The sequence below is a fragment of the Hyperoodon ampullatus genome (assembly GCF_949752795.1).
Source record: "Hyperoodon ampullatus genome assembly, chromosome: 8".
Classification (NCBI taxonomy): Eukaryota; Metazoa; Chordata; class Mammalia; order Artiodactyla; family Ziphiidae; genus Hyperoodon; species Hyperoodon ampullatus.
Genome location: NC_136921.1, coordinates 8,391,780 through 8,418,203, shown reverse-complemented (window position 1 = coordinate 8,418,203; position 26,424 = coordinate 8,391,780). Strand labels below are relative to the sequence as shown.

General features: G+C 40.7%; 1 protein-coding gene across 1 annotated transcript in view; it reads right to left on the bottom strand.

Moving 5' to 3' along the window:
- Positions 1-255: 255 nt before the first annotated feature.
- The window catches only part of PDE6D (phosphodiesterase 6D), a 45,399-nt gene continuing 19,230 nt past the window's right edge, over positions 256-26,424 (bottom strand). The window contains exons 2-5 of the mRNA XM_079710590.1: positions 3,766-3,854; positions 3,107-3,232; positions 2,277-2,382; positions 256-375 (exon numbers count right to left, since the gene is read on the bottom strand). Coding sequence (XP_079566716.1) covers positions 294-375; positions 2,277-2,382; positions 3,107-3,232; positions 3,766-3,854 — 403 coding nt within the window. The 3' untranslated portion in view covers positions 256-293. The remainder of the gene's footprint in view (positions 376-2,276; positions 2,383-3,106; positions 3,233-3,765; positions 3,855-26,424) is intronic.

Genomic DNA, 26,424 nt, shown 5'->3' with positions numbered 1-26,424 from the left:
AGCTTGTGGTATGTGTTTGTCCCCGTGTCTACTCCAAGAAGGAGCTGAGGCGTGCCCTCTGCCCTGGTCTGGGATTGGGAGTTTAATCTGGTCAGTCGAAGATGGTGGCTTGAGAGAAAAAAGCCATCTGGTTACCTACACAGAGCTGGTCCCCTGTTGGCCGCAGGTGGGTTTTGCCGTAGAGGGAATTAGGGGTGGAAGTGTCAAAAATCAAATGTATAGAGGAAAAAAGTAAACACTTTCCTCCTTCCCCCTAAAAAAATGAATTCTTGAAATGCACACATATTCTTCTCTCAAACGTAGAAAAGTCTCACTCTGGATGTGCTTACAAGAAGATCGTCGTCAAAAAACTTTGTCTCTATGATAACATTTCCACTACAAGTAAGAAGAGAGGGCGAAAGAGTGAGCGTGTTAGACAACAGATCTCATTTCCACAAAGTGGTTTCAATCTGGGTCTGCTGGGCTTGTGGACATGCACTCACCTATAACCTTGGCTTGGGGATATTAAAATCTGTGTCCATATGGGGTTAGATGTCTAACATGGCATTTAACTTATGTGACTAGGTAGGTCTTCTTCAAGTTCAGAAATCATAAGAGGGAGCATGTCTTAATCCACAGGATACCTAAGGCCCTTAGAGTGCTTTGCACACAGGGGTGCCTATAAATATGACTGACTTTCTGATTCACATGGAAACCTGCGGACATATCTTTTCCTATAAACTTACTCTGGTGGACAGCTGGGGGTTGGCCTGTCCTGCATCTATTCTCCTCACTTTGAGTAACAGCACTCTGTTCTTCTCTTGGGGAGCCACCCTATCTCCAGTCCATGGGTCAACCAAGTGGCCCCGCCCTCGCCTGGCAAAGGGGTGGGCACAGGATGTAATCTGGGCCAATCAGACTCTCTCCCCTGAGCAAGATCCTTCCCACAGCTGCTCCTTGAGGAAACCATCCACAGTTCCTGTCACCTGCATCTTTCAGAGTTTCTCAGGTCTCAGCCCTACCCTTTCAACGCTGTCCTGTAAGCCAGAGTCAGTTTCTATGGCTTACGGCTTAAGAACCCCAAACAATACACCTGTATTGTATACAGTGTGCAATTTCATTTTTCTTGGTGGTTATCTCAGTGTTTCCAAATCAAACTACTCTTGTACTGAGTTAAAGGCAACAGTGGTACTACTCTGGGGTTCTAAAAAGTAAGACATAACTTAAATAACCTAAATATGTTATCACAGACTTAGTGGTGTTCATACCTGAAAGAAATCAGGCCTGGACAAGAATAAGTCAAATAATGGTTAATAAAATCTAAAAAATGCCCTTCTACATATGACACTGTTCTTTCCCAGGGTAATCAATATCCAGCAGATATCTTCTTGCTAGTAATTAATTATAAAATAGGTAAATAAGGAACTCAAGATCTGACTGGTTGATGGAATATAAAAATACCTACTATTATACAAATTAGAAATCTATTCAAGACTTATAAAATAAATAACCTCTATTTACAAATTCAATGTGGCTTTCATAAAGGACCTGTTTAAAGAGATGATCCAATATTGCACAATTATCTGTGTGAATAATTTTAGGCAATATTGTGTGAATAATACTAGGCAATATTGCTAAAGCTTTTAAAAGATTAAAATCTTTTCCCAAGAGAAAAATGGTAGGTAGGCAGTTATTGACTGACTTTTGGGGACAAAGGACAAACTAATTATTCTTTGAGCTGGAAGCACATCTATTAAAATTGTAAGTTAGTCTCTGAAAAACTATAACCAAACATTATCCTCTAAAACAGAATTAGGACTTTGCCAGATTCCAATGAAGGCTATTCAAAGTACAGAGTACCAGAAGTTTCATAGTAAGGAAAGGGAGCAAATTAGCATAGACTTAATATATATTATATGCCAGTTTCCTTCCATATCATCTCATTTTATCCTCACTATACCTCTGTGAGACAGAATTATTAATTCTACATTTAGAGAGGAGGAGAATAAGGCCCAGAGAGGTAAAGTACATTGTCCAAGATTACACAGCAGCTAGTCAGGGTTAATCAGGAATTTAGTCTAAAGGTTTAATCTGAAGTTTTTAATTCTTTCCATTCTATCACACTGTCTTTTTCACATGACAAAAGTCAGTAAGCTGTAACTTCGGATACCCCTGGATACTCTTTTACCCTTGTTCTCAACCTAGATTGCCTGCCTGTTGAATGGGACCACCAGTCCCACGTGCCTGGAATTCCTGCTTCTAGACACCTCCACAGTTCCTGCGGCCCGCTCACTCACGTTAGCATGCTGGCTGGCATCATCTGGGACTCGGGCGCTGCCTCTATCAGGGACTGCCAGGTGTTTGTGGAGTTAGGGATCACAAAGCCAAACTCGAAGAACCATTCTGAAGGAAGAAGGAAAAGCAGGTGAGCTAGCGCCCTGGGCAGAGTCTCAGGGCTCTATGTCCCCATCCTTTAGAGCAAGCCTCTTCCTACCCGAAGAACCACCACTGAAGCCATCAGAAACTGCCCAGGCCAGAGGCAAAAGAAAGGACATGGAAGCCCCCTTCAGGCTGTCCCCTGAACCATACTAGAGGCCTGCTCCCTATGCTCTGGGATCTAAAGGACTAGGACCAGCAATATTTTCTTAGAAGTAGGCTGGATGTAAATTATATAAACGGAAGTACAGAATAGGCCTTTTCACTTGGAATTTCAGCTCTAAGACACATATGTACACTCTTAGACTTCATGGTAAAAACTCAATGCACAGTGGCCTTGCCAGTCAAATCTGTACAAGACTGTATGGAGAGCACTGTACCAGGCCCTAACCAGCAGCTTCCTTGTGACCATGTTATAATACCACGCCAGTGACAAAGCAGGCACCAACCTCAGGCCCTCCAGGGTCAGTAACCCTTTTGTTGGGCTCAGAGCCCCTTGTAGTTGCCAGCTTTGTTTTTGCTTCTTTTTGCCAGGGCTCCCCAGTCTGCCAGGGTGCAGGAACCCTATCACAAACTGAGCTGCAAAATAAATATCATCAAAGCAGTGCTTTAGTTCACTGGGTCTTGACTTCTGGCCCTGTCCGGATTTTGTCCCTAAGCCCAGATTTCAGGTATGTTGGCAGCAGAATACCTTCGAGGCATTGCCCTTTGAAGAAAACTTTTTGTTCCAGGCGGAATTTTTCCATTTGCTTTGCTGAAGAGAAGTTCAATTCTCGAGACACTGCTTTGCACTTGAGGATTTTCTTGGGAACACGGGCTGGTAAAGAAAAAGAAATATTGAAAGCATTTCTGGGAGCTTCTTAGAGATGATTTAGAGCGTACATTATCTATGTTAAATTTCATAAAATGCCTTGGTAACAGAATTACACTTTAATTAAAGGCAGAGGTCCAAAACTGGTCCAGTGCATTTGACTGAAAGATCTTCAAGGAACAATAGATTTCGTGCATCTAAAGGCCTTACCCAGCTCCTCTTATCAGGAAAGGGGCTGAATGGGAACCTTCTTTCTATTCTGTTCCCTTGGTTTTTCTTTTATTTCAGGGAGATAAAAACACAAATTTTCTTTCAGAAAAAAGTTGAGATCTTTGTATCTTAGGATATGTTCTAATGCTAAAATTTCAGCACGAGGTGGGTGTTGGGAAGTAGGAGAAAGAAACATAAGAAAGAAACTAGACATCTCAGCACCATGTGGACTGACATGCTATGCCTGCTGGGTCTCCATTAACTCAGTTCCCTGATGCCTAGGCCTGCTCTGCATCATCAGCCCTGTGCAGACAAAGGGTGGAAAGTACCTTCATGCTCCACTCCAGGGAGTGACAGGTCTTCTGTTCCTTGCCAGAGTATCTTCCCTGTCTCAGCATCCCGAAGGTTCATCCAATTTCTGATCAATATATTAAGGAAAAACAAGGCACTGAAGTGACTCCTACTTTGTACTCTAGGTGTTTCAGATTTGCTCCTATCAGCTCTTGTTTATTTTTTAGCAAGTGGGCCTAACTGCTAAGTGCCAAGAAAGCAAATAAGAATGTGTAGGAGAGGGACTTCCCTGGTGGTTCAGTGGTTAAGACTTCATGTTCCCAATGCAGGGGGCCTGGGTTTGATCCCTGGTCAGGGAACTAGATCCCACATGCCACAACTAAAGATCCCGCATGTGGCAATGAAGATCCTGCATGCTGCAGCTAAGACCCGGGCACAGCCAAATAAATTAATTTATTAAAAAAAAAAAAAAGAATGTTTAGGAGAGTACAAAAGGCATTTAAAGGAAAAAGCAGAGACCCAGGGGAGATATTTTTGTCTACAACATGAGAACTCAGACTGTACACATCTAGAAATTGCAAGAAAGAGGTAGAAAATGAACAGTGCAAAATTTAAAATTTTCCAACAGAATATGACCAGCCAAGATAAAAGACCTAAAGAAACAGATATGAGAGAAATTCCAGTAAATGACTCAGGCAGATTGCCCTATAGTGAAGATCACAGTCCATAAGCTTTACTCACAAGTCCAGACCTCTCAAGTAGCTTTTTAGTGGCCTGCTCTTAAATATGAGAAGATAACCAAGGATCACTAGAAACTCAAGAAAGCATTTACTATGAAAGACAGACCAAAACAAAGAGGAAGAAAAGCAACTTAGAGGAAAAAAAAGACTACAGAGGAAGATACAAACTTTTAAAAATGAGCATTAAAAACAAACACAAAAACAACCAGCAAAACATAATCCTTACAGGGACTTCCCTGCTGGTCCAGTGGTAAAGAATCCACCTTACAATGCAGGGGACATGGATTCGATCCCTGGTCAGGGAACTAACATCCCACATGCTGCAGGGCAACTAAGCCAGTGCACCACAACTACTGAGCTCATGCACCTCAACTAGAGAGCCTGAGTGTCACAAACTACGCAGCCCGAGTGCCACAAACTACAGAGCCCATGTGCCCTGGGACCCACGCGCCACAACTACAGAGTCCATGCGCTCTGGAGCCCATGCACCACAACTAGAGAGAAGCCCGTGCACCGCAATAAAATATCCCGCATGCCTCAAAGAAGATCCTGTGTGCCACAACTAAGACCTGAAGCAGCCAAAAATAAAATAAATAAATCTTTAAAAAAACATAATCCTTATAAATACTGTACTAAAAATTGTATACCATTGAATTTTGTGTATTTTAGGTGGTTTTTCTTTGGCTCAAAGTTACAACTTTTGAGAGTGGTCAACTGATAATCTCTTTCAGTCAGAAAATGCCTTCTAACTTACATATTTATATTTTCTTGTTTCTGTATTGCTCATCATACAATAAATGCATCAACAATACCAATTAAATAAAGAAAGTATGTTCAGAGGACAAAAAAAACTCTAGGAAAATATACTTTTTTTTTTTTTTTTTTTTTTTTGCGGTACGCGGGCCTCTCACTGTTGTGGCCTCTCCGCTCCGGACGCGCAGGCTCAGCAGCCATGGCTCACGGGCCCAGCCGCTCCATGGCATGTGGGATCGTCCCGGACCGGGGCACAAACCCGTGTCCCCTGCATCGGCAGGCAGACTCTCAACCACTGCGCCACCAGGGAAGCCCCAAATATACATTTTGATAGCAGAACCAAACAACTCCATGCAAGGGTTGGAAGACAAAGTTGAGAGATTATTTCAGAAAGAAAAAGAAAAAGACTACAAGGATAGAAAACAGGAGAGTACAGATGCAAAAACTGGACATCAGTACAACAGGTCCAACATCTAACTAGCAGGAATTTGAGAAGGAACAGAAAACACCACGGAGAGGAAGTCATCAAACAAATGAATTCAAGAAAAGGTCCAGCAAGGGCCCAAGTCACATCATTGTGAACTTTCAGAACATCAAGGTTAAAGAGAAGCTTCCAGAGGGAAAATAAGTTGTTACGCAAAGGGTCAAAATCAGAATGAATGAGACTTTTCAACAGGGACTTTGGAGGACAGAAAAAAATGGAGCAGTGTCTTTAAAATTCTCAAGGAAATGATTCCTAAAACTAAAAAAACCTTTACTTTCTCAAGAAACGAATGGTGAGCTTCCCTGGTGGTACAGTGGTTAAGAATCCGCCTGCCAATGCAGGGGACACAGGTTTGATCCCTGGTCCAGCAAGATTCCCACATGCTGCGGAGCAACTAAGCCCGTGGGCCACAACTACTAAAGCCCACGCAACTAGAGCCCATGCTCCGCAACAAGAGAAGCCACCGCGATGAGAAGCCTGCGTACCACAACGAAGAGCAGTCCCTGCTCTCTGCAGCTAGAGAAAGACTGCAAGCAGCAACGACCAACACAGCCAAAAATAAATAAACAATTAAAAAAAAAAAAAAGAAACGAATGGTAGCATGCTCCTTCAAAATGACAAGGAAGACCAAGGAAGAGGATGACACTGAATTGAGGAAGCAAGGGATCTAAAACAAGAGACAGGTAAAGGGGTCCTTAGAGTGATGTTGAAGGAGACCCCAAGACAATAGCTCCTTAGCAGGCCTGGAGGGTGACTGGTCCAGGGTCCAGACAGGAGCAAGTCAGAACACTTAGGAAGAGATTTCTTTTTAAGAAGATGAAATTTGGACTTCCCGGGTGGCACAGTGGTTAAGAATCCTCCTGCCAATGCAGGGGACATGGGTTCGATCCCTGGTCCGGGAAGATACACATGCCACGAAGCAACTAAGTCCGTGCGCCACAACTACTGAGCCTGCACTCTAGAGCCCACAAGCCACAACTACTGAGCCCGCGTTGTTGCAACTACTGAAGCCTGCATGCCTAGAGCCCATGCCCCGCAACAAGAGAAGCCACTGCAATGAGAAGCCCACGCACTGCAACGAAGAGTAGCCCCCACTCGCCGCAAGTAGAGAAAGCCCGCGCGCAGCAACGAAGACCCATTGCAGCCAAAAAAAAAAAAAAAAGATGAAATTTTAAAAAAAAGATGAAATTCATAGAATATCTAATGTGTTTATATGGAAAGAGGATTTATTCAGTTAGGGGAGATCTGGGGGTCACATCAGTGAGAAGTATAGAAAATTGAAGCAAATGAATTAAAAAACCAAAACAATTATTAACATCAGGGAAAAATCAAAGGTGGTACTGGGAGAAAGTAGTAGTCACATTATACTACATGGCTTCATTGCAAACAGTGTTGATGTAATGCTAATAAAAACACAGGCTATGGATCCAATACAATTATCCTGGGAGGATGGGGGAAGGAGAAGAGAGTGTATGTGTGAGTAAGCATAAAGTGTTGAGAAAGAACAAAACTCATTTCCATCGTGGGAAGTTGATAAATAATGCCCAAAACGGAAACATTAAGACATAACCACAGTGTGCTATTTAGAAATATCAAGATAAATACCAAATAAATCAGCTAGAAAGAATTGAAAATAGTTTTCTCTGGGGAGTAGAGAATAGGAATGGGAGCACATGGAATGCTGTTCTTCATTAGAAACTGGGTAGAACTATGACTCTAAATGATGTACACATACAACTTTGATAAAGACTAAATTTAAAAAGATAGTCCCAAGTGTTTTTGTCTTTGTTTTTAAAAACAATGAACAAATCATTAAAGGAAAATGAAATTAATATTCTCCATGCATGCTGGCTGAGCCTGAGAAAGATGGTTAATATTTGTAAAGACACTGAGCTTCGGATAGATACAGTTTACATGCCTTTTTTTTTTTTTTTTTTTTTTTTTGCTGTCTAGCAACCAAACCTTCTTCCCAACCAGCACCCTGCAGCCTCCTCTCCCCCATGGGAGGCAGTGACTGCTTTGCACTACAGCAACTAGAAGATCCAGATCCTTCTCTCCAGGTCATGGTGCAGCTGGGGGCAAGCACGTGACCTAGGCTTGGACACCTGGGGCCCTGAAGCTGTAGTCACACAAGGATTTGAGGAAAAGTCAGCTTTTCTTCAGGGTGGGGCAGCAGGTAGTGCCAACCCCACCTTTTCTGCAGTGTTTCCCCTGTTCCTCCAAATGCAGTCAGTTCTGAAAACACCAGAGAGCCTTTGAGGGCCTTTCCCATTGTTTGGTAGCTTGCAGTGAAGAACCCTGAACAACACAGTTGATTAGCATCATTACGTACATAATGGTACTACATTTAACCCTCTGGAGAGATTCCTTCTAAGTTTTGCTGCTATATTAAAAAAGTCACAAAAGAGAACCAAGGGTTATCCAGGAGTGTGCCTTGAATGTGATGGGTACCCTAAGCTTCCTATGCCCTTGGTCTGCTTGTGCACTGTCCCCCGACATGAACCCACCATTGCTTTGAAGTTGTATTGGTTGTGCTACTCTCCTCTGTGTGTGTGTAATCCTAACAAACCCTCCTTGTATGCTCATTGTATGGCTGAATACTGCTGCTCTGCTGTACCTACGTGGTTTTCTCTCCTCTGTTTCATATTTCTACACTCCACTTTTTTTTAACAACGGAATCCAAAAGCAAGTCAGAAGTATCCATACTTGCTTAGGCCATGTCTTATAATTCTAATTACTACACATATTCTTACCCATTCTAGAGTCTCCATATATTAAGAGAAAGCTTCCCCAACTGGAGAAATAAAACAACAGATACTACTGCTCTAGCAAGTCCATGCTGAGCGCTGATCTAAACAGAATTGCCTTAGACATATAAGCCCAAGGTTTTTAGAAGACACAATACTTATTCAACCTGCTGTGTACACATTTTTTATTCTTTTTCTACAGATAGTCTCTTATGTACAAATACAGCCACACTGGACACCAAACTTTCTTAAATTAAATAACAGAACTAAAATTACTTCTAAAGTTCCAGGCTCACATGCAAGTAGGACATTCCAGCAAAACTACTGCAAGAAAAGCCTTGGGGAAGGGGTTCTCCCCACAAAGCAACAGATGGATCAGACCTAGTAGCTTCTAGAAAAAGCATTACTACCCCTGGCCCAGGTCAGCAAAGAAAAGCCTGGGACCAGGACTTACTCTTCAATCTGTCAGGGGATGAAAAGAAAACAGCCTTAAATTAGAGTATTCTCTCTGATAGTTAGTGGATAGTGAATTTAAGTTTCCTCCATTTTATAACAAGGGAGAGAGGCTGCTAAAAACACATGGTTTGTCTAATATAAGCATCTCTTCTCTTTATAAATAATCAGATTAAGGACTTAATTATCTTTATGGGAAATATAGTAAAAAAAAAAAAAAAAATCTTTGGCCAATTCAACAATTAGGCAGTTCCTGCATGTACCCTAATCAGACATGTGGTCTGGTATGATTTAGGTGCAGTCCAGTGCAGGAGCTGGGGACAGACCTGAGGTAGAGAAGGCAGTCGGCAGGTGGTGGTGGAGTGAGAAGGGAAGGTGTGGGGATTGGAAGAAACCAGTTAGATGAGTGGGGTACTAGGTAAATAGACACTATCTATTAGTGTCTATAGCATGTGCTTCATTTCATAATCCTAACAAAAACCTATGAGATTTTAGCTTCAGTAAATAATACAACATTAGGGAAATATAACAGAGCTCTATCCAGTGATGCTGGGATGGAGGCTACTTAGAGCCCCTCCAAGTTCTGTGATTTTAGTAGTGAAAAGGAAGGCTCTTAGTTCATGATAGAGATGCAGTCATTTGGGAACAGCTTTCTAAATCATAAAAATACAAATCCGTGATAGCCTATCAGTAAAAAGAAATAAAAATTACTGAGGTAAGTGTCTTAAAATAATAACAATGTGAAAAATTGGTCCACAGAAGAGGAAGCATATTTGGCTAAAAATGTTGGAAATGAAAGGCAAGCTCTGATGACTGATCATCATCCTGCTGAGAACATTTTTGTTTTAACAGCTTTTTGCCAACCAGATTTTTTAAAGAAAAAGAGCCTGAGTTTTAAGACTCAAAGGTCAAGTCACTTCCAATCTTGAGAGCGGAGAGGATTAGGTGGACAAGCTTTAAGGATCGGGGGCTGGAGGACTATTTATAAATACCACCTTCTGGGTCAGCCAGGTCTTTTCTCATTTAAAAGCTCCCTGGTGATTTATATGCAGGATGAACACAAAGGAACGCTCGTTATGAAGGGAGCCTCTGCTTGGAAGAGAGCTGTCCCTGGTAGCCGCTATTTGGAACTAGGCAGGCAAAAGAAGCACTCATACGTAAAAGTAAGAGCAGCTTAAAAATAAGCTTCAGAGCAAAAGCAATAGTTTGTAAGGTATCAAGCCTTAGAAGGGTAACAAAGGAAAGAAACTAAAACAAACATTATGGAAGAATGAGAGACACTTGGCTCAACATGTGGTCTGGTATGATTTAGGTGCAGTCCAGCAGAGGAGCTGGGGACAGACCTAAAGTAGAGAAGGCAGTCGGCAGGTGGTGGTGGAGTGAGAAGGGAAGGTGTGGGGATTGGAAGAAGCCAGTTAGCTGAGTGGGGTACTAGGTAAATTTCCTCCAGAGATGTGAATGCAGGAACTGGGATAAAAAGATTTAAAATACTTTGTGACAATCATCTATAGAAGCATTTTGGAAGGAGTACACTGGCTCTTGGGAGCCTTAATTAGTTTTAAGTGGAAATAGTCAATATCAATTTTTATATATTAAGCAGAACAGATTCACTGTACATGCCAGTACCTCACCAGCCAGTTGAGGGAAGAAGAAAGAATGAGTGAGATTAGGGGAAGGGAAGAGAATAGAGAGGGGGAATGGGGAAGGCAAAGAGGGTAAAGAGGAAAGAAACACAGAACACAGACAAACGGAAAGAGACTCAAGGGAGAGAGTTAAAGGGAAAAAAAAAGACACTGAGAAAAAGAGACAAATAGAAATGCCCACATAAACTCAGAACCAAGAGACAGGGTTAAGACAGAAGGGAACAAAAGGAAGGGCCTCAGGAAGTTTAGAGATGAGATTCCACAGTTTTTCCTACTTTCATATTGTACTGTAGAGTTGTCTTGGTTAGTGGCTTTCATAGGATGGTTTGAAAATGATGGGTAGAGGAGACTGACCACTCCAACTATCAAGGCCCTCTGAAAATGTTAATTGGCTGATTCATAGTTTCCTGGAATTTATCATACAAACTGTGGTTACCAGTGGGTAGAGGGAATAGGGAGGGGCAATATAGGGGTAGGGGAGGTAAGAGGTACAAGCTATTAGGTATGAAATAAGCTACGAGGATATATTGAACAACATGGTGAATACAGCCAATATTTTATAATAACTATAAATGGGGTATAACCTTTAAAAATTGTGAATCACTATATTTATTGTATGCCTGTAACTTATATAATATTGTACAGCAACTATACTTCAAAAACAATCTGTGGGGGACTTCCCTGGCGGCGCAGTGGTTAAGAATACGCCTGCTAATGCAGGGTACATGGGTTCGAGCCCTGGTCCGGGGAGATCCCACATGCCGCAGAGCAGCTAAGCCGGTGTGCCACAACTACTGAGCCCACGAGCCACAACTACTGAAGCCCGTGCGCCTGGAGCTGCGCTCTGCAACAAGAGAAGCCGCTGCAATGAGAAGCTTGAGCACTGCAACAAAGCGCTCACCGCAACTACAGAGGGCCCGCGCTCAGCAACGAAGACCCAAAAACAAACAAATAAATAAATGTATTAAAAAAAAATCTGTGGTACTTTTGAGAATGAAAGAGAGTGCTAACTAGGAAGCACACTTAAATGAGTTGGTTCATGTAAAGTGCTTAGAACAGTCCATGGGCATTTAGTAAGCAGCGTGTTAGCTATTATTACTATTATTATTATTATTAATTATTATCTCCAATCTGGCCTCCTTGATTCCATTCTTGACTCCTCCTCCAACCCATTCTCCTCACAGAAGGAAGTGGTTTTTTAGGACTGCAAATTAGATGTCAATCCCATTTTTTCCTTTCCACTTAAAAAAAAAATGCAGTCCTTTCCATGGTTTCCAAGGTCCCCACTCACTATCCTCTGGTCCCAGTGGGCTCCTTCCTCTGTCTCCGAGACAGTAGAGTCTCTTCTGCCTGTGTGATGCCCGTCCAAGAGCTTCTGCCCTTACTCTTTACACCCTCAGGTCCTGGCTTCAGTGGCACCTCCTCAGAGAGACTCTTGAGACCACTCAGCTTCCAGCAGTTTCTAAATCCAAATCTGCCTGACTCCTAAGTCAGGGCTCCGTCTGTGCCCCTAGGCCAACACCTGGCCACACCTTGGCCTCCCTTAAGCAGAAGATTTGTGATATCTCCACTTCCCCTGAGAAAAGGCTAAATACTACTCCACCTTTGTGTATTAGCTTCCTGGTCAAAAACCTTCAGTGGATCCTCACAGAGTGATCCAGGGCTCTCTATATATCTCAATGATCTCAAACTATCATTCATTCAATAAATGCTTACTGACAACCTACTAGGTGCCAAATATTGACATCAACGTTGCATGTAAAAAAATTTAAGCAACACTGTTTCATAAAAAGGGACAGGTGGAGGGAAATAATATTTCTAAATTCATATTTTATTAAAATTATGATCTTAAATATGTATGTAAAAATATTTTTTCATTGGAAAGATAAGAAATTGCCTTATACTCAGGGTCACCTTATATTGGGGCATTATTCTGATAATTTTGTGGGTTTTCTTTACTTAAAACCAAAGAACTTTACTCATTTCCTTCAAGATAATTCATACTCAAGCTGGATAATTAGCAATGATATTGAGATAATTCTCTAATGATATTAACTCCAATCCTGACACCAATCTAAGGACGGAAGATATATAACATTTTGATTCATAGCAATTCACCAAGAAGGGAATTGATTTACCAAGTGTTATTCTATTTTAGTCTTTTTAAAAAAAATAAACTTTATTTATTTATTTATGGCTGCACTGGGTCTGTTGCTGCGCGTGGGCTTTCTCTAGTTGTGGAGAGCAGGGGCTACTCTCGGTTGCGGTGTGTGGGCTTCTCACTGCAGTGGCTTCTCTTGTTGCAGAGCACGGGCTCTAGGCACACGGGCTCAGTAGTTGTGGCTCGCAGGCTCTAGAGCGCAGGCTCAGTAGTTGTGGCGTACGGGCTTAGTTGCTCCATGTCATGTGGGGTGTTCCCGGACCAGGGATTGAACCCATGTCCCCTGCACTGGCAGCCAGATTCTTAACCACTGTGCCACCAGGGAAGTCCCTAAATAAACTTTTAATTTTAGAATAGTTTTAGATTTACAGAAAAGCTGTAAGATAGTAGAGTTCTCATATAGCCCACACCAGTTTCCCTTATTATAAACATTTACGTTTGTCACAACTGATGAACCGACACTGATACATTATCATTAATTAAAGTCTACAGTTTGTTCAGATTTCCTTGGTTTTAATGTAATGTCCTTTTTCTGTCCTAGGATCCCACACAGGATCCCACATTACATTTAGTTGTCATGTCTCCTGAAGCTCTTCTTGGCTGTGAGAATTTCTCAGACTTCCCTTGTTTTTGATGACCTTGTTGAGGAGCACTTGTCAGGTATTTCCTGAGTGTCTATCAATTGGGGTTTGTCTGATGTTTTTTCTCATGACTGTGGGTTTTGGGGAGGAAGATCACTGACGTAAAGTGCCATTTTCATCACATTGTGTCAAGGGTACATACTATCAACATGACTTATCACTGTTGATGTTGACCTCAATCGCTTGGCTGAGGTAGTGCTTGTCAGTCTTCTCCATTGTAAACAGTCTTTTTCCCTTCTTTCCATGTTTTACTCTTAGAAGGTAGTTGCTGTACACAGCCTAAATTAAGGGGTGGGAGTTATACCCCACCTCCCTATGGTAAGAATAACTGTATAAATTATTTGGAATTATGCAGTGGAGATTGGTCTTTTCTCCCATTTATTTTTTTTAAAAATATTTATTTATTTAATTTATTTGGTGGAGCTAGGTCTTAGTTGCAGCTCCAGGGCTCCTTAGTTGTGGCTCCAGGGCTCCTTAGTTGTGGCATGGAAACTCTTAGTTGTGGCATGTATGTGGGATCTAGTTCCCTGACCAGGGATGGAACCTGGGCCCCCTGCATTGGGAGTGCAGTTTTATCCAATGCGCCACCAGGGAAATCCCCCTCCCATTTATTTTTAAATCCAATTATTTATTTGTATCCGTCCAGTTGGTTTTATTATCAAATGACTGTGCTTTGATACCTAAATTTTTATCTACAACATGAAAATGTTTCAACACTAAGTGATCTATTTAAAAATATTTAAGATGTTCACCTATAAGTCTCAGGGATTCATCTGGATTGTGGGGGGAAGATAGAGACCACAATGGATATTAGTATATAGTCACAAGGAAAAGCTGACAGAGAAGAAAACAAAATGGGTTTGGAGCAGAATACCTGGATTAGGGTTCAATTTCTACCACATAATAGCTGTGTGATCTTAGATAAGTCATTTATCCTGCCTGAGGTTTAGTTTGTCAACTACCGAGAATACCAAAGCCTTAAGGTTATTGCAGGATTATATGAAATGCCTACAAAAATGGTTTTAGTTTTCACTATATAACCTTTTATACTGTTTGAAAAAATTTTAATCTGTGTATTACTTAAAAATAAAGTCACAAATAACTTCGGTAAAAATCATTTCCTTACAATGGAATGTTACTCAGCCATAAAAAGAAACGAAACTGAGCTATTTGTAATGAGGCGGATAGACCTAGAGTCTGTCATACAGAGGGAAGTAAGTCAGAAAGAGAAAGACAAATACCCTATGCTAACACATATATATGGAATATAAGAAAAAAAAATGTCATGAAGAACCTAGGGGTAAAACAGGAATAAAGACACAGACCTACTTGAGAATGGACTTGAGGATATGGGGAGGGGGAAGGGTAAGCTGTGACAAAGCGAGAGAGAGGCATGGACATATATACACTACGAAACATAAAATAGATAGCTAGTGGGAAGCAGCCGCATAGCACAGGGAGATCAGCTTGGTGCTTTGTGACCACCTAGAGGGGTGGGATAGGGAGGGTGGGAGGAGGGAGACGCAAGAGGGAAGGGATGTGGGAACAGATGTATATGTATGACTGATTCACTTTGTTATAAAGCAGAAACTAATAATAAAAAAAAATCACTTCCTAATTATTAACCAAAGGACAGGCCTAATTTTTCATGCCCTAGGTCACTTGAATTTCTTTCTTTCTTTGGAAGCTTTTCTCTTTAGTGATGATTTGGGCCTGGGTTCCTCACTACTCTAATATATAGTAACTTCTGCAGAAGGAGAGAATTCCAGTAGGATCTGCTGAATTTGATCAGATTAATCTTTGCAGCAGCTTCTGCCATGTCAACTCTGGTGTCACTAGTCTCACTTCACTAAAGGCAGTGGTGTGTGGCTTCTTTAAACAGAGGGGCAGAATTACCAGGCCACATGTTTGTACCTCCTGGCTAAAACAGACACTATAACCAGACATCTCCGAACACATCAAGATTAAAAATGAGCTTCTACTTGCCAAATGGCCCTCCTCAATGCCTATTTTTATCTTCCTCTGTCTGATTTTCTGGTACTTGCTCCCCATTACACTTCCCTTTATTCTGAACTCTCATAGGCTTTTAGCAGGTGTTTTGTGTACTAGTTACTGTTTCCCTAATTTGATTATGGGTTTCTTGAGGGCAGAGGTGTTCGCACTCATTGACTTTATAGCAAAAACAGGGAAATCTTTGGCTGTGAGTTCCTGGCTTTTGTGTCACATCAATCAGTACCTTTCCAGTGTGCTAAAAGTCATTAGAAAAAATTTTATTTTAGAGGGGGGGTAATAGGGCTAAGAAGGATGAACAATGAAGAAATTGCTTACAAATTATTAGGTCTAGGGTACTCTACATAATGGTAGTCAATATTAGTTTTTTATAGGGTACATTTTCTTAGGAAGAATTTTTATTTTAGGATTATGTTTGAATTAAGGCAAAAAAGGGACTAATTTCTTAATTAGCATTTTATTTTTATTCTACTTTGTAAAGTACAATTTATCTCTTTTTCATGGCACTTATTAACAGGTATCTTAGAGTTACTGTACAGTTGGGGTTGTTTTGTTTGTTTTTGCCGTGCCTTGTGGCACGTGGGATCTTAGTTACCACTCCCTGCAGTGGAAGTGCAGAGTTTTAACCACTGGACGGCCAGGAGAGTCCCTACTGAACTGTTCTTATTTACTTAGAACTTGGTTCATTTTCAGTCTTCCTAAAAAAATAATCAAATTCTAGAAATAATCTTTTCCTGCCATTTTAGTAACAGTTTAGAATTATAAACTTTGGAAAATGTAATCTCTTAAAGATGCTACCAAAGTCAAAACAGGGGCACATTCCTAAACTATGCCAGAGAAAACAACAAAGACCATTAGCTCTATTAGCTTGAAATGTGACCGAGTACAAAGGAATCATTTTTTTTTTAACATCTTTATTGGAGTATAATTGTTCTACAATAAGGAATCATTTTTAAATGGGCAATTATTATTATAAATAAATAGCACAGTCTCCTTTATATTTTCATACTATTTTTAGAGATTGGATAGTTTGTAAAGATAAATATCTGCTTGCTGGTCATTTGAATGCACACATTTAACTAGAAAAAGGTACCACATCTAAGATCCTGTGAGATTCCTTAATATAAGAGGAAAGAGAAGAGAGAGAGAGAGAAGAGGGAGAGAGGAGAGAGAGGAGAGAGGGAAAGAGAGGGGAGAGAGGGAAAGAGAAGAGAGAGAGGAGAGAGGGAAAGAGAGGAGAGGTGGAGAGGGATGGGGAGAGAGGGAGAGAGAGAGGGAGAGAGAGAGGGAGAGAGAGAGGGAGGGAGAGGGAGGGAGGGGGGAGGGAGAGGGAGGGAGAGGGGGAGGGAGAGGGGGAGGGGAGGGAGAGGGAGGGAGGGGAGGGAGGGGAGGGAGAGGGGAGGGAGAGAGGGAGGGGGAGGGAGAGGGGGAGGGAGAGGGAGGAGGGAGAGGGAGGGAGAGGAGGGAGAGGGGGGAGGGAGAGGGAGGGAGGGGGAGGGGAGGGAGAGGGAGGGAGGGGGAGGGGAGGGAGAGGGAGGGAGGGGGAGGGGAGGGAGAGGGAGGGAGGGGGAGGGAGAGGGAGGGAGGGGGAGGGAGAGGGGGAGGGGGGAGGGAGAGGGAGGGAGAGGGAGGGAGAGGGAGAGAGAGGGAGGGAGGGGGAGAGGGAGAGAGAGAGAGAGAGAGGAGGGGGAGGGGGAGAGGGAGAGAGAAAAAGAGAAAGAAAAACAGAGAGACAGAGTGAGCCTGCTTTTTCATACAGCTGAATTTAATGTTAGCAATTTAAAACAGTTGTGTGAAAACAAAGGGTTTTTTTTTAACTAAAAAAAATTAAATGGTTTAAAACGCTCTGCAGGAATTTACTGTTTTAAAGGTACCAAATAAGTTACCTTATAAATGGAGTAAATTTTCTGTAATATTAATGTTTAAAGCCCTAATTTGAGAGTTATAAGTGAATTTCTGTTTACTGTGATTTCTTCAGGCAGGGCACATCCGTGGTAAGTCTTCACTGTGATAGGAAAGAATGTCAGTCATATTGGATAACTTCTGAAGATTACACCCCACTTAGATACAATCATATTTCAGATCTGAACCACCTAAAAGCCAGAACTTAATTTGTCACACCACTGTAATATATCTTTCCCTACCACACAAGACCTCTCTCTTAAAAAAAGAATTCCTTTGATGTCTTCATAAAGTTACATTTTTTTCCTTTTTTTAAGCCAAAGAACCTGGAGTGCATCACTGTCACATCAATGACACCTTATAATTAGCATACACTTTCAATATGGCCTCAAGCAAGGGCCAAGACCAAATTATCTATATGGTAAACAACTTCCAGGGCAGCACTAACTTTACACAACCAAGAGAACCTGAAATTCTCTGCTATATTAGCATTTGCTGCAGAGGAGGCTGCTGTCAATTTGCTCCGGTCACATTATTTTCCTTTGTCTCAGTCAGAAGCCACTGGGGAGGGCTACAGGGTTTGCTTTTGACTTGAAACAACAGCAGAGGTTATGGATTCCCTCCCCTGCCTAACTTGACTCCTGGCTCCTCCCCTGGAAACAGGGTAAAACTGGGGACAGAACATACCAAACAGGACGAGCAATCTGCTATTCCATGAAACTTTTGGTTGGCCACTTGGGGAACATGGAAATGTCTGTCAGAGGAAGGAAAATAAGGAAATTCTGTAGAGCTGGCTTTGACAAGAAGGCCCACTAGCTTCCTGGTTACCCTCTATGTTTCTTTGCTCCACTTCTCACTTCTTTTAATACACATTGTGGAGTCTGACTGTAAATACGATAGCTGAAAAGCAGCTGGTTCCACAACTGTCTTGCACGGTTATTCACCAAATGGACTCTCAGGGTAATCCTAGAACGTATGTTACCCAGGGAAAACAATAGTTGATGGTACTGTACCCATGTCCATTTCCTGGTTTTGATAATATACTGTGGCTATGTAAGCTGTTATCATTGAGGGTCACTGGTGAAGGATACAAGGAAACTCACTGATCTATTTTCACAACTTCTTGTGAGCTAAAATTATTTCAAAACGAAGTTTAAAAATAAAAAAATAGACACCCATATGTACATCTACACTACTAGTTTCTAAGACAGCATTTAAGACTCTAAGGCTGTGCTTTTCTTTATGGCCTTCAATATACCATTGTTGTTTTACTTTACTTATGTTTAAACTTTATCACTTAGTTTTTTTCCTTAGTGATAACAAAGTAAATGATATTCAGTAATATAACAAAGATTTCAATAGGGAAATAAGGCAAACAGAGGCCTTATTTCCAAATGAAGTTAAAGAGAAACTGTAGAAAGGGTCACAAGGAGGAGATTTCTTGTCCTCCTTTGACTGTGGTTTATCTCTCACGCTGAGAATTATAGGTTTCGGCGTGGGGGAAAGATGTAGAAGAGTTAACCAGTTAACCAGCTGCTGAGTTAAACAGCTGGTGGTGATTTTGGACCCAGGTAACTAGAAAAGTAATGGTACCTCATAAAAAAATTTAAGAGAAAAAAAGAATTTTATTTTCGAGAGGAGGGGAAAAGAGTTGGTAACGGTATGGCAGAGGGGGATGCAACACGGAGGCCCCTCAAAAACCTCAAGGATGAAAAAACATGTAGAACGTGGTGGTAGTAGTGGGAAGCACACTAATGAATACTTCAAGCTACAATAATTAGTTATGGAACTAGCAATAAAAAAAGGCAGACCGATATACTAGAAAACATACCCGTGACCCCATCGTATATGAAAACTTCTATACTATACGCTATATTCCAAATCACTGAAGAAAAATGGCTAATTATCTCACATTCTTTACTATAACACACTACAATTGGCCTCAAGAATTAGATATAAAGAAAATATAGGTGAATATTTATGTGACCTAAGGATGAAAAAGCCCTCTAAACAGACATGCAAAAGAAAAAAATCATAAAAAGAGTAAAGAGTGTACAATTTGATAAAAAATAGTTCAAGACCCCAGTGGTTTCAGCCAGAGAGCAAGAGTACTAGGGTTGGGGACAGAGATCAGAACAGACTAGTTTATTCAAACTGTTTTAAGTTTTTACAAGAAGAATATATTTGTTTATTACTTGAGTTAATTTAATTTAAAAAGTATCTCAGAAAGTAAAACCATAGAACACCTGCTACCTCAAAATCATCATAAACAAAGTTAAGTCAAATGAAAAACTAGAAAAATATAATATGACAAGCAAGGGGACAAGGTCTTTACTATACAAGGAGCACTTATGTAAGAAAAAGACAAAATGGCTCAAAAGAACACTGGGCCATTGGGGAAAATGCAACATGGGGGAAATGCAAGTTTTCACCTGTCAAACGGGCCCCCTGAGCCTGGCCCTCAGAGAAGGTGAGGGAGAAAGAGCTGTCTCCCCAGGGTTTCCAAGGGAGGTGCCTCCCTGGGGGAGGATCAGGTTTCAGAGAGGCAAGCAGGCAGGAGGTGGGGCTCCAGGAAGAGCTCCTGGGGGGAAGAGGCTGTTTTTAGAATGCAAAAGGGTTTTCTGACAGGGTGGTGTTGGGGAGGACTGGGTGGAGTGTAAGGCAAGGGGATGAGACCACCAGGAAGGACTGGTGCCTGGAGGAGCCTGCATTCTGGGAGGGTACAGGAAGTTTATGGAGTCACTGAGTCATTTATAGCCTATTCTCAAGGTTTCCGACTTTACAAAATTATTTTTGTGCCAAAATTGCCCAAGGGCTTTGTTTCCTTGGGCATTGACCTTTCTGACCTTCCTTTCCAGTCAGTCACCAAGTCCTGCTATTTTCTTCTGTTAAAATGCAGTTTCACATTTTTTCCCCTATCCAATCTACACACTACTGCCAGACTGTTGTTTCTAAAGTATCACTTGGATCATGTCTCCTCCCTGCTCAAAAACCTTTCAGTGCTTTCTACTGTCACTGGATCAAGTATAGACACACACACTCATCCGCCACCCTGAGGTGTCTCCAGTTCACTTCAAAAACATCTGCTCCAGCCAAAGTGGTTCAATCACAGACCTGTCCCTATATGTGACACCACCCCCAAAACCTTTTTTGTGCTTTTCCTAAGCTGATTTCACACTCAAACACCCTTTCCTTTTTACTTCTCCATAGTCTAGCATCCTTTCACGTTCAGTTTCATTCCCTCATCAGTATACAATGTGGTTAAAGCACAGGTGTGGAAACTCACAGCCCTGGTTATAATCATGGCTCTGTCATTTAATAGTTTTGTGACCTTGGGCTTAGTTTCTTAAGGCTTAGTTTGCCTCAACTCCAAAATGTAATAAATACTTTTACAACTTTTGTGATGATTCAGTAAGAACTGATGTACGTAAAACTAATACAGTGCCTGGAACACAGCAGATTAGTAGTAGTGCCTGGAAACTCACTAGATTAGTATTCTTTATTATTGTCCAAACACACTCTTTTCTCTGAGTGTAAAGTTTTTCTTACTAGCTGGTAGCTTTGAGCACTGCTGTTTTCTTATATTTAAACTTTTTATACTTCTTAACACTCAATGTGCCAAGCCCTGTGTTAGGTGCTTTACAAACACAAAACCACATGAGTTAGGTACTGCTCTATCACTTCACTTTCTGGATGGGAAAACTAAGTTTGGAGATATTAAAAACCTTACCTAGGGCTTCCCTGGTGGCGCAGCGGTTGAGAATCTGCCTGCCAATGCAGGGGACACGGGTTTGTGTCCCGGTCCAGGAAGATCCCTCATGCCGTGGAGCAGCTGGGCCCATGAGCCATGGCCGCTGGGCCTGCGCGTCCGGAGCCTGTGCTCCGCGACGGGAGAGGCTGCAACAGTGAGAGGCGCGCATACCGCAAAAACAAAACAAAACAAAACAAAACCTTACCTAATATTAAACAGTTAGTAAAGAGTAGAAGGAAGATGCAGGTGATTCTTTGATTGATCTATTTTTAAGATTGAAAATTGCCTAGGATTTTCATGAATGATCGTTGAGCAGTCCTAATGAGTCAGGTCTGGTCCTCCCTCACCTGGAGATTTCTCCCAGAGAGAACTGAGCACTGTCACTAGATCCGGCTTCAGCATCACTCTCCAAACAGCCAGAGCCTGGGCTTTCCTCCAGGGACCACCATGACCCTTTGACTTTCAGAAAGAAAGCATACTAGCAGCCCCATGTTTTGTTATAAGAAGAGAGGAAGATCATTTCCAGAGTCAGAAATCATGCCATAAGGCATCAAGAACAAAAACCAGGTTTCCATCAGCAAAAAGCACCCTTTCTGAGCAGAAAAAAAGAGAGGCTCTTAATAGAAAGAGCCAAGCCTTCTGAGTACAGAAGAGGCCAACTTTTCCCAAAGGTAACATTTAAAAGAGTGTGAGTCTTAAGAGTCAGAAAGACAAAACCCTAAAGGGCAAGGGAAGGACAGACCTCACTATTAATTTATTCTTCACTCTGATGACAGTGCCAGTACCTGCAATTAGAATTTCTTCTTTTTTGGTAAGAATTGAAGAAAGACAAAAATGAACCATTACATTAACTGATACTATAATTATGTTTACAAACTGATTTCCAGTGGAATCATTACACATTAGGCCTCTTTAGGAGCCTATAGTTTCCAGACTGTGAAAAAGCATTGCCTCTGAGTGAAACCTGCAAATTTTATCTCCCTAACTCTAAAGATAAAACTGTTTTGGCTGATAAAGGTTAAAGAACTCCTCTAAAACAACCAGACAAAAGAAAAAAACAGCCATACAACAAAACAACAACAACAAAAAGCAAACTTCTCAAGTCTCGGAGAGTTAACACACACTGAGCTAAGGCTCAGTGTATGTTAACTCCGAGTTGGGAGACTGGGACTGATGGACGACCAACAGGGGTTCTGAGGTTTTGCCCTTCATTCATCCACTTGTCAAATTCTGCTCAGAGGCTCTTTGCTTGTGGAAGGAGGGCAAAGAACTTTTTTCTCTACAATGCTTTTTGTTATTCTCTCCTGCAGGTCAAAAGAGAATTATGAGGACTGGTCAAATATAGTTAAGGTGGCAATATTTCCCAAATTCAACTTGATCAGTATCAAAATCCCAGCTGGCTTTTTTTTGCAGAAATCAAAAGACTGATTCTAAAATTCATATGGCCATCAAGGGACTCAGAGTAGCCAAACAATCTTGAGAAAGAAAACAAAGTTGGACAAATCACACCTCCTGATTTCAAAACTTGCTACAAAGCTACAGTAATCAAGATGGTGTGGTACTGGCATAAGGATAGACATATATATCAATGGACTAGAACTGAGAGTCCATAAATAAACCTCACATTTATGGTCAAATGATTTTCAACAAGGGTGCCAAGACAATTCAATGGGAGAAAGAATAGTCTTTTCAACAGATGGTGCTGGGATAATGGGCTATCTACATGCAAAAAAAAAATAAAGTTGGATCCCCAACTCTCACACCATACATAAAAATTAACTCAAAGTGGATCATAGGTCCAAATGTAAGAGTTAAAATTATAAAACTCTTAGAAAAAATATAGGAGTAACTCTTTGTGACCTTGGGCTAGTTAAAGCCTTCTTAGATATGACAGACTAGAAAAACACAAGTGACAAAAGAAAAAATAAACTGAACTTCATCAAAGTTAAAAACTCTTATGCTTCAAAGGAAACCATTAAGAAAATGCAAAAACAGGGGACTTCCCTGGTGGTCCAGTGGTAAAGAATCCACCTTCCAATGCAGGGGACGTGGGTTCGATCCCTTGTCAGGGAACTAAGATCCCACATGCTGCGGGGCAACTAAGCCTGTGTCCCACAACTACTGAGCTCGTGTGTCTCAACTAGAGAGCCTGCATGCTGCAAACTACAGAGCCCACGCGCTCTGGAACCCATGCACCACAACTAGAGAGAAGCCCATGGGCCCCAACGAAGAGCCCGCATGCCACAAGGAAAGATCCTGCATGCCTCAACAAAGATCCCATGTGCTGCAACTAAGACCCGATGCAGCCAAAAATAAAAAAAATAAAATAAGTATTAAAAAAAAAAGAAAACGGAAAAACAACCCACAGAATGGGAGAAAATATGTGCAAATCATAAATCTGATAAGGGAATTGTATCCAGAATATATAAAGAACTCTTACAACTCAATAATAAGACAAATAACCCAATTAAAAAATGGACAAGAATCAGAACAGACATTTCTCCAAAGAAAATATACAAATATGGAGAAAAAGGAACCCTCTTGCACTGTTGGTGGGAATGTAAATTGATACAGCCACTATGGAGAACAGTATGGAGGTTCCTTAAAAACCTAAAAATAGAACTACCATATGACCCAGCAATCCCATTACTGGGCATATACCCAGAGAAAACCATAATTCAAAAAGACACATGCACCCCAATGTTCACTGCAGCACTATTTACAATAGCCAGGTCATAGAAGCAACCTAAATGCCCACTGACAGACAAATGGATAAAGAAGATGTGGTACATATGTACAATGGAATATTACTCAGCCATAAAAGGGAATGAAATTGAGTCATTTGTAGAGACATGGATGGATCTAGAGACTGTCATACAGAGTAAAGTAAGTCAGAAAGAGAAAAACAAATATTGTATATTAACACATATATGTGGAACCTAGAAAAATGGTACAGATGAACTGGTTTGCAGGGCAGAAATAGAGACACAGATGTAGAGAACAAACTTATGGACACCACGGGGGGAAAGTGGTGGGGTGGGGGTGGTGGGATAAATTGGGAGTTTGGGATTAACATATACACACTACTATATATAAAAGAGATAAACAACAAGGACCTACTGTATAGCACAGGGAACTATATTCAACATCTTGTAATACCCTATAATAGAAAAGAATCTGAAAAAGAATATATATATATATGTATATAAAACTTTGCTGTACACCTGAAACTAACACAACTTTGTAAATCAACTATACTTCAATAAAAAAAACAAAACATATTATATATCAATTCTATCTCAATAAACTTAGAAAAAAAATTTAAAAAACACGAGCGGGAGAGTCTAACACAACCTGTTCTACCTTTTTTTTGAAGTTTTATTTTATAAATGACAAAAAAGGGATGGTTTGCATATGAACTCTTTAGATATAGGAAAAGCTTAGTAGTAATTTCTCATGCCAAATCCACCTTCCACCCTAATGTTTTCTGAACCATTGCTTTAATAATAATAAAAAAATACAGAATTAGGCTATCACATCTACTAAGGCCATCAATGAAATCCATCATTCATTTGCGTAGTACCTTAAAGTTCATAAATCACTTTTATAACTATTATCTCAGCTGACCCTCTTGAAGCAGGTATCACCCCCATTTTAAAGATGAAGAAACAGCCTCAGAGACATTAACAGGCACTTAAAGCCTCACAGCTAGTGAGAAGTATAGACAGATTAGAACCCAGGTCTTGCTCTACTAAGCCACCTTCTAAGTTTATAAAGAAATTGCTCTTTTGTATAGAATATTCCTTCAGTAATATTCCTTTAGTAAATACATTTTTTTTCTTGTGGAATTTTCTCTTACATATAGTGTTAGGAACTAATTTGAAATAGCAATTTGGTACATATTGAACATAGTTTAATATGTAGTATAACATATATTCTACACTAATCTCAATCATATATTTCATTTTAAAAAAATAAAAAAACAATTACTTTGGGAGTTCCCTGGCGGTCCAGTGGTTAGGACTCAGTGCCTTCACTGCCTTGGCCCCAGGTTCAACCCTGGTTGGGGAACTAAGATCCTATAAGCCTCATGGCATGACCAAAAAAACCCAAAAACACAATTACTCAGGATGAACAAATTCTAAGCTGACTACTACAGTGTTTGTGACTAATAGCTAAGAAGTCAAAATAATGTTTTTGTGCAATAATTTTGCTAGGCATCCAAACATCAAACATGTATCTCATCCATTTAATTTACCTTATATACTAACATCAGTGGCCAGGGAAATATTCTTTTCTTAATTTGTGTTTTCATATCTTATTTAAGAGTTAAGGCACTATAATGACACGTAGTGCAGTATATGCACATCCTCCGAAACACAATGCCATTCTGAACATAAATAAATGTGGTCTAAAAATCGAATCCCCAAATTTTGATGTAATTTTAGGTAGAAGTTTTCCTAATTATTTCCTCTTTATTTTCCCTCCAGAATGTCCAGAATAGTCATCTACTATACAGTTGTTAAACAGTTACTGGTGTTAAGTAATGATCAACTTACAATTGGTAAAAAAAAAAAAAAAAAGTTAATCCACATTTGAATGACCAAAGGGTTTTGGATTATAACATGGCTGACTGGACATTTCATTTGCCTAACATTTACTGAACACTTATGAGTGTTAGGCTCAGGGCTAGGATATACTATGATAAATAAGACATGACTGTACATGCTCTCTGGAGTTCTCCTCCAGGTAGGGAAAACCACCAGGTAAAAGAATAATTACAATGCAATGTGAGAAGTACTATCTATAATGGAGGCTTGTACAAAGTATCGTCTTTGGCTTGCTTGTGATCAGGTCTTGTGAGATAAGATAAGTATCAGTGTCTAAAACATGCCTCCAAAGCTGAATATCCACCCACTAACCTGTATCATCTTTCAATACTGTGCCATACCCAGGTGTCGCCTCTCTTCCTGATTTGCATAACCAGGCAAGATAGCCAAGGTCGATAGCACTACTGTCTCAGGTTAGGCACAAACTCAGATCAAACACTACTCAAAGGAACACACATCCCCTCATGACCTTAGTCAGTAGGTACTGCTCCTGAAGTCTTTAGGTTGTGAAGTGTTGTGGAATCTTTCTCCTCGAAGAACTGCTAAGTTTAAAAGCTCTGTTAGTCAGAACTACAAATCTGTGAATAAAACATTAAGCCTATTTCTCCGAAATTAAAAACTGTACATTTCTGAACCTTTTATATATAGATTCTGGTAGAGAAAAGGTTAAATGAAGTAAAAAGATGACAAGCAGAACTTTTCTCCTGCAGAGTCAGCTACTGTGCATCTTTTAAAAGGTTCCCCAACTGTAGAATGTATCTCCTTTCTTCTGATTGTAAAGAGACCACTAGCAAAATTATTC